The 10,908-nt window shown below is 35.1% G+C and overlaps 1 protein-coding gene across 1 annotated transcript in view; it reads right to left on the bottom strand.

Moving 5' to 3' along the window:
* LOC107593518 (myoferlin-like) overlaps window positions 1–5,842 on the bottom strand; it is a 34,742-nt gene extending 28,900 nt beyond the window's left edge. The window contains exons 1-3 of the mRNA XM_016283257.1: window positions 5,506–5,842; window positions 5,364–5,419; window positions 5,085–5,176 (exon numbers count right to left, since the gene is read on the bottom strand). Of these exons, the coding sequence (XP_016138743.1) occupies window positions 5,085–5,176; window positions 5,364–5,419; window positions 5,506–5,593 (236 nt within the window). The 5' untranslated portion in view covers window positions 5,594–5,842. The remainder of the gene's footprint in view (window positions 1–5,084; window positions 5,177–5,363; window positions 5,420–5,505) is intronic.
* Window positions 5,843–10,908: the final 5,066 nt, after the last annotated feature.

The raw sequence follows: 10,908 nt of genomic DNA, 5'->3' as shown, positions 1-10,908 counted from the left end.
CCTGTTGCACCCATGGTACGGAAGCAAAGTTCCTTGATTATTACGCTGGAATAAGAGTATAGTTCCTAGCCTATCGGCCTAGAAAATCGCAACTTTTCATTTTCCGTCGGTCTTAGTACACGATGTAACTACAGAAGAGTCAAGTTTTAAATAGGAAAAATATAGAAATTCTTTGGTCATTTTTGAGCGAGATGCTAACGGTCTAATCAGATTCAATGATCTATGCTAAGCTACAGCTAAAAGTGCTACCGCCAGACCCGGAGATCGGCTGAATGGATTCGAAAACTGTAAAACTCAACTGTTTAACTCTAGGGGAGTTGGAAAATGAGCCTATTTTCAAAAATAGTGGAGTGTTCCTTTAATTCAATACAATAATTCACATAAATAGATTTTATTTTATTTTAATAGTTAGGTTAAGGTTAGGAACGTACTGTCAAAAGATGGAAATAAGAAAGTGTACAGACAAAAAAAAGTTATAAAAATCAGGCAAATGATATATGAACAAATCCCTCTGTAAAAACCTTCAGAATATAGATAAAATCAGAAAGTTTGGTCTGTGTAAGTGCTACTGAATTGGAGATTTCTTGCTCGGTGGAAAATGCATTTTGAGAAAACGGCCTTTAAAGATATGTATTGTAAAGGAAATCTAATGACGCAAATAGATAAAGTGCAATAAAGTGGTTTGGATGTTTTCTTCACATTACGTAAAGCCAAAATCTCAAACTGTACCAGTGCATGGAAAGCACTTTTTTTTTTTTTACCTGTAGTGTTCATTTAATCCAGAATTGTTTAATGAAGAATTTACACCTAAATTCATTTTACCTTGTAGTAATCTACTGTATTGAATTCCATGCAACATTCATATTATTGGTTTTCCAAAAAATAAAAAATTACAAATACATTTGCTCTGCTTGTGTTTCTTGACATTTCATTGTAAGAGCTCTTAAATAAGAACTCTTAAAGGGATAGTTCACAAAAAATTCAAATAAAATTCTGTCATTTACTCACCCTCAAGTTCTTCCAAACCTGTATAAATTTGACTTGAAGCCATTGACTTTACTATTGAAGTCAATGGCTACCGTCAACTGTTTGGTTACAAGCATTCTTCAAAATATCTTCTTTTGTTTTCAACAGAAGACAAGACATTCATACAGCAACAAGTGAAGGATGAGTAAATGGTGAACTATCTCTTTAACTCTTAAGGCAAAGGCTTTTTTTCAGGAAAAGCATGCTCTTAAACCAACATTTCTTCTGAGATGTTCGAATTACAATGAAGCCAAAGTAGAATGAATGAGAAATCTGATAAAACATTCCTCCCAAAAACCTTGATTATCAAAGCATCCTATGAGAATAAAAACAACATTTGCATTGCGCAAAATTCCCAGCAAAGTCTCCAACCTAATATTCAACACCTGATGATTCAAGTTTCAAATAAACATACCAGAGCAAATATATAAATCAAAGGTAACCACACCCTCCAACATTTCGCCTTATTCCATTTCCTTTATGGAATGTTACTTCTGAGATCGTTAACCTGAGGTGATTCCAAGTATGATTAATATTTACTAACCTCTTGATAGCATTGACCAGACAGACATTCTTTAAACTTAATCTCAGTCTCCCTGCACTTCAGCACACACACTAATTTCTCTCATGGGGAATTAAACTCTAGATGTGCTGTTCGCTACAATTCTAGCCTTACGGGAAGCAGTCCTTGGATTAGATCAGTGCCGTGATGCTCCTCATTTGCCAAACAGAATTGATTTGAAATGCAACAATGCTACTTTTGTTCCAAAATAAATATGCCCACAACAAGTCCGTTGCTGGATCAACATCCAGGGACTACATTCTTAGACAGTCATAAACTATATCATTAACTAACTATTTTATTAAAATAAAGACAAAATAAAATAAAATACAAATATTAGATGACAAACCATTGGCAAATTACTAAAATTACTAAATAGAAATAAATAAAATCTAAACTAAACTTGACCTAAAACTGAAATTAAATTACGTTAAACCTAGATAGTAATATAAAATAAAAATCACAAACGCTCATAACAATAAGATTTAAATGAAAAATTGAAAATGCTAAAATATTAATAAAAAAGATAATAGTATATAAATAATGCTGTCTGTCAGGTTTGTAAGAGGGTAAGGATTATTAAATATGTGCCGCTCCAAATATTGTAATTTCATCCATAAAGAAATTTGCCAGACCAGCCCTTTCAGAGTCAGTAAACACTAACACTGGGAGGCACTTTAAATCCCACTCAAATAGACAAACATTTAGCAATATTAACTGCTTGCATGCAATTGTACAACAACATAACTAGTGCGCTTTCAACACAGCAACAGGTAAACCGTAACAATCAGTATAATGGTGTTCTTAAGAGATAAGGAACTGTCACAGCCCAACATATTTGCTTTTCATCCTATATATGTAATAATTATTATTTTACTGTAGAAAGAAACCAAGGTATAGTTATCAGAATAATAAAATGAGAGTGAGATCCTTACTAAACAACTCGGTTCTTTTTACTTGGGTTGAAAGCATCTCAATATCATATAGTGCAATTTCGTAGTCTATCAAAACATCACAACCACTGATAATATACTGAATAATAATTGGCAGCAAATGACAACACATTTGCTGGTAGCCATTGACTTCCATAATATGGGGGAAATACTATGCAAGCCTATGGCTACCAGCAACTGTCTGGTTACCAACATTTTTCAAAATATCTTCTCTTGTACTCAGCAGAAGACAGAAACTCATGCGGGTTTGGAAACTGGAACAACTTGAGGGTGAGTAAAACATGACAATTTTCATTTTTGGGTGAATTATGAATACCCTTAAGTGTAACACCTGACTATATTCTGTTTTGGACATGTTATCGCACATAATGTAACTATTCATATCAGGAATGACTACATTAATTGATTAAAGTATTTAACATAAGAAGTATGAAGGAGTGGTTTTATACGCTTAGAAAAAAAGCCTTCAGAAACATTTTTGACAGACTCTAAAACAGCCATGTGACATCAACAAGACAATTTGCATGTAATTGCATGAATGTTAATTTCAGCAGGAGTTATGTGCCTCTTTGTGTTTGCCGTTGGATTTCATCCAATGCTGTTCTCACAGAAAAAAAATTTGGAATAACTGGAAATGCATGAAATTTATAGCCCAACATGGTGATAAAGCCCTCTAAGACCCCTCTATTTATTCAATTGATGTCTTTATGCAAAAACTGCACTTCAGACCTGTAACTAACAATCAATTATTCATCCAGTACTGTGAACAAACGCCTCCGTCCCAATCCTCGTGGCATCGTAGAGCAGGTCTGAACACGGTTGTGAGGGTGTGTGAGCTGGGTATTACAGTGTCAAACCAAGATTAACATGGTTTACTATTCACCTCAAAATGCATCAAGACAGATGTGAAATTTGAAATGCAACAATGCTACTTTTGTTCCAAAATAAATATGCCCACAACAAGTCCGTTGCTGGATCAACATCCAGGGACTACATTCTTAGACAGTCATAAACTATATCATTAACTAACTATTTTATTAAAATAAAGACAAAATAAAATAAAAATATTAGATGACAAACCATTGGCAAATTACTAAAATTACTAAATAGAAATAAATAAAATCTAAACTAAACTTGACCTAAAACTGAAATTAAATTACGTTAAACCTAGATAGTAATATAAAATAAAAATCACAAACGCTCATAACAATAAAATTAAAATTAAAAATTGAAAAAGCTAAAATATTAATAAAAACGATAATAGTATATAAATAATGCTGTCTGTCAGGTTTGTAAGAGGGTAAGGATTATTAAATATGTGCCGCTCCAAATATTGTAATTTCATCCATAAAGAAATTTGCCAGACCAGCCCTTTCAGAGTCAGTAAACACTAACACTGGGAGGCACTTTAAATCCCACTCAAATAGACAAAAATTTAGCAATATTAACTGCTTGCATGCAATTGTACAACAACATAACTAGTGCGCTTTCAACACAGCAACAAGTAAACAGTAACAATCAGTATAATGGTGTTCTTAAGAGATAAGGAACTGTCACAGCCCAACATATTTGCTTTTCATCCTATATATGTAATAATAATTATTTTACTGTAGAAAGAAACCAAGGTATAGTTATCAGAATAATAAAATGAGAGTGAGATCCTTACTAAACAACTCGGTTCTTTTTACTTGGGTTGAAAGCATCTCAATATCATATAGTGCAATTTAGTAGTCTATCAAAACATCACAACCACTGATAATATACTGAATAATAATTGGCAGCAAATGACAACACATTTGCTGGTAGCCATTGACTTCCATAATATGGGGGAAATACTATGCAAGCCCATGGCTACCAGCAACTGTCTGGTTACCAACATTTTTCAAAATATCTTCTCTTGTGCTCAGCAGAAGACAGAAACTCATGCGGGTTTGGAAACTGGAACAACTTGAGGGTGAGTAAAACATGACAATTTTCATTTTTGGGTGAATTATGAATACCTTTAAGTGTAACACCTGACTATATTCTGTTTTGGACATGTTATCGCACATAATGTAACTATTCATATCAGGAATGACTACATTAATTGATTAAAGTATTTAACATAAGAAGTATGAAGGAGTGGTTTTATACGCTTAGAAAAAAAGCCTTCAGAAACATTTTTGACAGACCCTAAAACAGCCATGTGACATCAACAAGACAATTTGCATGTAATTGCATGAATGTTAATTTCAGCAGGAGTTATGTGCCTCTTTGTGTTTGCCGTTGGATTTCATCCAATGCTGTTCTCACAGAAAAAAAATCTGGAATAACTGGAAATGCATGAAATTTATAGCCCAACATTTGAATTATTGAAATAAATGAACTTTCCCACGACATTCTAATTTATTAACCTATATATTTAAATTCTAATTTACACCTGTATATGCCTTGAACTTCGCCATTCACACAACTTGTATTTGATTAAGGTGGGAGCAAAAGTTCAACATCACACTGGTTAATATTGAGTATATGACTCAAATGAGCATTTGAAAAACACTTACTTGTCTTTGCCAAGAGTTTCGTAGTCTTTCACAATCACATCAATGTAGGAGGAAGAATCAAGAGGAACACCTTTTAAATCAAACTCAAGCGTCTAAAGGGGAAAATAGCATTCAAAACGTAAACTCTCACAGCCACTGAAGAAATGTGCTATGCAGAAGACGCTCGGTTCATTATAATCTCATTAAATAAACAGCATGTGCATTCGCAATTTACATACACAGCGAAACTTTTCCCGTTCATCTGTGATTAGCGTTCAAGTGTATAAAAACTCAACAGACCTCATTCCACACTGGGTTCAGTTCACTGCTAACGGGCTTGGTTTTCTTCTTTTCGTCTAGAATGATTAGAAACAAAAATAACAGTCGGTGCCGTTATTCTGCGGTCTAATGGCTAAATAGGAAACACATGAGGAGTTCTTACCTTTAAACACCACAGATGCGATGGGGTCTGGACTGCCCAATTTATTTTTGGGTAGACCCGCCGCAGACTCGACTGCCACGCGCAACATGACAGAAAAACCAGGTTTTCATTTAGTGCGCTTCCATAGTGATGTGCGTCTGTTTGTGAAACTGTGTGCTCACTGCAGTGCCCTCCTCATCCATTTGGGAGAGTTTGTGAAGGGTGTGGACTTACTTCAGTGTGACACAATGTGGCAGACTGCCTACCGGTTCAGGTCACTTGTATTTGCGGATGTGATTCTCACAGTATTTGTTATAAATTATACATTTGATTCATCATTTATTATTTTATTTGAGACTATTCCTTTGCATGCTGAGCCAAATGCACCAAAGTTACTGCTCACATTTGAACGTTTAAGAGCTGAGGCACAAGCGACACCTAGCGGTGCATCGCGCGAATCACATAGACTCACAGAGTCGAACAAATAAAGGCATATTGTAAAAGATTTAGCGGTGTCGTCTGTGATGATGGTTTAACAATTGGACATCATTCTTCAGAGAGTGTGAGTTGAGAATCTGCACTCTTTGGGAGGTGTGTGCGGCCTGTTGAAACATGGTATCCCCTGTCTTTGAATCTGATTGACCGAGCAGAGTCGGAAAGGCCGGAACACTTCACACTGTTTGCAGTGGTGTACAAAGCACCTGAAAGCCATACTCAAGTAAAAGTACAGATATCTTACCAGAAAATTACTTTGGTAGAAGTTGAAGTCACCGTTTAGAATATCACCGTTTAGAGTAAAAGTCTTAAAGTCAAGTCAAGTTTATTTGTACAGCGCTTTTCACGATACAAATCGTTGCAAAGCAACTTCACAGCAAATTCAGTTTCTACAATATTTAGTGGTAGCTTTTCAGTGGTGACTGTCAGTTAATGTACATATGGCAGAAATGTACGGAAAAATCCATTTAAGACGTAATAAAACAGACAATGAACACTATTAACAGCAATTATTATATGATGCAATCAAACTTATAGCAAAATGTGGTAGTTCTGTATGTTGTTGCAGGGTTGGCATCATCTGAGGCCCTCTGAGGGGTTGCATCATCTCTTCTCAGGTGTTCTGGATCCAGACAGAAGCTTGTGTAAATCCTAGTTACATCCGTGGCAAAAAACAGAGAAACAAATAGAGACATAATTAGCGTAGCTGCTGTTCCAACCAAGCAAAAATGATTTGTTTAACCCAAACTAACGAATAATAATGTGCATTTGATTAGATATAACTGCAGTAAAAGATTATGACTGCAGTAAAAGATTATGAGATGCATTATTTGAATGCTTGGCCAAAGAGATGTGTCTTTAATCTAGATTTAAACAGAGAGAGAGTGTCTGAACCCCGAACGGTATCAGGAAGGCTATTCCAGAGTTTGGGAGCCAAATGCGAAAAAGCTCTACCTCCTTTAGTGGACTTTGATATCCTAGGTACTACCAAAAGTCCAGAATTGTGCGACCTTAGGGAGCGTGATGGATTGTAGCGTGGTAGAAGACTAGTTAGGTACGCAGGAGCTAACCCATTAAGGGCCTTATAGGCAAGTAATAATATTTTGTAACTGATACGGAACTTAACAGGTAGCCAGTGCAGAGACTGTAAAATTGGGGTAATATGATCATATTTTCTTGACCTGGTAAGGACTCTAGCCGCTGCATTTTGGACTACCTGTAGCTTGTTTATTGAAGATGCAGGACAACCACCTAGAAGTGCATTACAATAGTCCAGTCTAGAGGTCATGAATGCATGAACTAGCTTTTCTGCATCAGAAACAGGTATCATGTTTCGTAACTTGGCAATGTTTCTAAGATGGAAGAATGCCGTTTTTGTAACATGGGAAATATGATTTTCAAAAGACAAGTTGCTATCTAATATAACACCCAGATTTTTGACTGTAGAGGAAGTAACCGTACATCCATCTAGTTGCAAATTGTAATCCACGAGATTCGGCGTACTGTCTTTTGGTCCAATAAGTAATATCTCTGTCTTATCCGAATTTAATAGGAGAAAATTATTGGTCATCCATTCTTTTACATTTTTAACACACTCCGTTAGCTTAGATAATTTAGAAGTTTCATCTGGTCTTGTTGAGATATATAGTTGAGTATCATCGGCATAACAGTGGAAACTAATCCCGTATTTCCTAATAATATTACCAAGTGGCAACATGTATATCGAAAATAGCAGAGGACCTAGGACAGATCCTTGTGGCACTCCATATTTTACTGGTGATAATTGAGATGACTCCCCATTTAAATGAACAATGTGGTAGCGATCGGACAGGTAGGATCTAAACCATCTTAAAGCCTGCCCTTGAATACCTGTATAGTTTTGTAATCGATCTATCAGTATGTCATGATCTATAGTATCGAATGCAGCACTAAGATCAAGTAAAACTAGCAATGAGACACAGCCTTGGTCTGACGCAAGAAGCAAGTCATTTGTAATTTTAACAAGTGCAGTTTCTGTGCTATGGTGGGGCCTGAAACCTGACTGAAATTCTTCATAGAGATAATTTTTTTGCAGGAAGGAGCACAATTGAGCAGACACAACTTTTTCTAAAATTTTAGACATAAAAGGAAGATTTGAGATGGGTCTGTAATTAGCCAGTTCACTAGGATCTAGTTGTGGTTTCTTAATAAGAGGCTTAATAACCGCCAGCTTGAATGGTTTTGGGACGTGACCTAAAGACAACGACGAGTTAATAATATTGAGAAGCGGTTCTTCTGCTACAGGTAACAACTCTTTCAATAATTTAGTGGGTACAGGATCTAACAGGCATGTTGTTGGTTTAGATGCAGTAATAAGTTTAATTAGCTCTTCCTGTCCTATAGCTGTAAAGCACTGCAGTTTATCTTTTGGTGCGATGAATGAAGCTAAAGTATTATACGCTGTAGAATCTACATTTGTTATTGTATTTCTGATGTTATCTATTTTATCAGTGAAGAAATTCATAAAGTCATTACTATTAAACTGTGCGGGAATATTTAGATCGGGTGGCGTCTGGTTATTTGTTAATCTAGCCACTGTGCTAAATAAAAACCTAGGATTGTTTTGGTTATTTTCTATGAGTTTGTGGATATGCTCGGCCCTGGCAGCTTTTAGAGCCTGTCTATAGCTGGACATACTGTTTTTCCACGCAATTCTAAAAACTTCCAAGTTAGTTTTTCTCCATTTGCGCTCAAGACTACGAGTTTTTTTCTGGTGTTCTGGATCCAGACAGAAGCTTGTGTAAATCCTAGTTACATCCGTGGCAAAAAACAGAGAAACAAATAGAGACATAATTAGCGTAGCTGCTGTTCCAACCAAGCAAAATTGATTTGTTTAACCCAAGCTAAAAAATAATAATGTGCATTTGATCAGATATAACTGCAGTACAAGATTATGAGATGCATTATTTGAATGCTTGGCCAAAGAGATGTGTCTTTAATCTAGATTTAAACAGAGAGAGTGTGTCTGAACCCCGAACGTTATCAGGAAGGCTATTCCAGAGTTTGGGAGCCAAATGCGAAAAAGCTCTACCTCCTTTAGTGGACTTTGCTATCCTAGGTACTACCAAAAGTCCAGAATTTTGCGACCTTAGGGAGCGTGATGGATTGTAGCGTGGTAGAAGACTAGTTAGGTACGCAGGAGCTAACCCATTAAGGGCCTTATAGGCAAAGTATGTGATATTTATCGTACTTAAGCACGAAAAGTTTTTTTTTTTTATCTTAAACGTACTCAAGTATTGAAAGTAAAAGTACAAGTAAATGCAAAATGGAAAAGAAGCAAATAAATATATATATATTTAAAAAATGTTCATACACAGCTTGAGTCGCAAGATTGTGTTCAGTTTTAACTCTTTCTTCCATTTTGTATCTTCATCCGGTACTTAGTGTCTTTCATTCCAACATAAGAAAACATTTCTGGAATCTGCATCTGAAATCGCATTTAGATGTATTTACACAGTTTAATGTATCTCAGAGGGGACATGGATGCATTTAACTTGCAGTTACAGATGGATAAATAATGTTTTGTTTTTAACATAAAACGTTGAATGCTGATATTTGAAATGATTTAAAAACATGAAAAAAATAGTCGAAATGTGAAATTAAAACAGTCAGTAGGTGACAGCAAGTGACTGTTAACGAGTAAGTCATTGAAATTCAACCGATTCATTGATTCATTCGGGAACAAAGCATTTGACTGTGTTAATGAGTGAATCACTGAATCATTTATTCAACCGATTCGTTCAAAACACTGATTCATTCAATAAGTAAACACCATTGCTCAGAGACGCAAAACAGTGCTGAGATCTTTGTTTGGAACTATTTTCTTAGTGGTAAGATAAAACGTTTTGTGAATACGGGCCCTGATTTTATTTCTTCAGGTCACATCATATGGCCAGTAGGTGGCGTCTTTTGTGTAAGTGAATAATTCACTTAACTAATTTGTTCAACAGAAATGTTATAGGCTGTTGGCAATCGGATTGGATCAAATCCTGAAAATGGGCTTTTCAAAAGAAAAAAAAAAAGATTCTGAAATCAGATTCTATTTTGTAATCCAGTTTTGATCTGGATCGATCTTTCAGTATGTGTTGTTAAAAAACTGAACTGAACAGGATATCTGATCCAAAAAAAAAAACATCAGGATTATCCTGATCACAGGAGAAGTGTGGATTTTAGGAACAAAAAGTAATACAACTTTAAAATGTGTACAATAATGCAACATTTGTATTATTACGTGTATATATAAAGAGGTGGCCAAAATGATTAGAACACTAGTATTTTCACCAGCTAAAAAATGGTTTTAAGTCAGTTATTTCTATTTTTGCTGTAGTGTGTCAGTAGGAAATAATCAGTTTACATTGTGCAAACAAAAGTCTCACTGGATTATTATAATTAATAGCAAAATTAATGTTTAGAAAGGTAAACTGATATTTCCTACTGACACACTACAGCAAAACATAGAAATAACTGGCTTAAAACCATTTTTAGCTGGTGAAAATACTAGTGTTCCACTTTTTTTGGAGATCTTTGGATAAAGCATGTAAATACCATGAGCACATTAGCACTCCGTCTTCTCTTGTCATTGAAAATAAGTTTGTGAAAGTAATACAGTTGTTTAGAATAAGAGGCAGGGAAAGAAGAATAAAGAACAGTGAACAAAGCTACATTTTTACTTTATTATATTGGGTTTTCAGTTGGGTTGAATTCATTAAATTTGTACAAGACCATTAAATACATTTACAACAGAGAGGAGAAAATGATCAAACAAGACTTAAGTGCTTTATGTAACAGCACCATGTAATATTACTACATGTTTTTGTAAAAAAAAAAAAAAAGAAGACAAATCAACACACTGAATACTTTAAAAACAACTGATTTTTATAATGTATGATG

Source organism: Sinocyclocheilus grahami, unplaced genomic scaffold (genome assembly GCF_001515645.1).
Source record: "Sinocyclocheilus grahami isolate Dianchi unplaced genomic scaffold, SAMN03320097.WGS_v1.1 scaffold172.1, whole genome shotgun sequence".
Lineage (NCBI taxonomy): Eukaryota > Metazoa > Chordata > Actinopteri > Cypriniformes > Cyprinidae > Sinocyclocheilus > Sinocyclocheilus grahami.
This window is presented reverse-complemented; position numbering and strand designations above follow the sequence as displayed.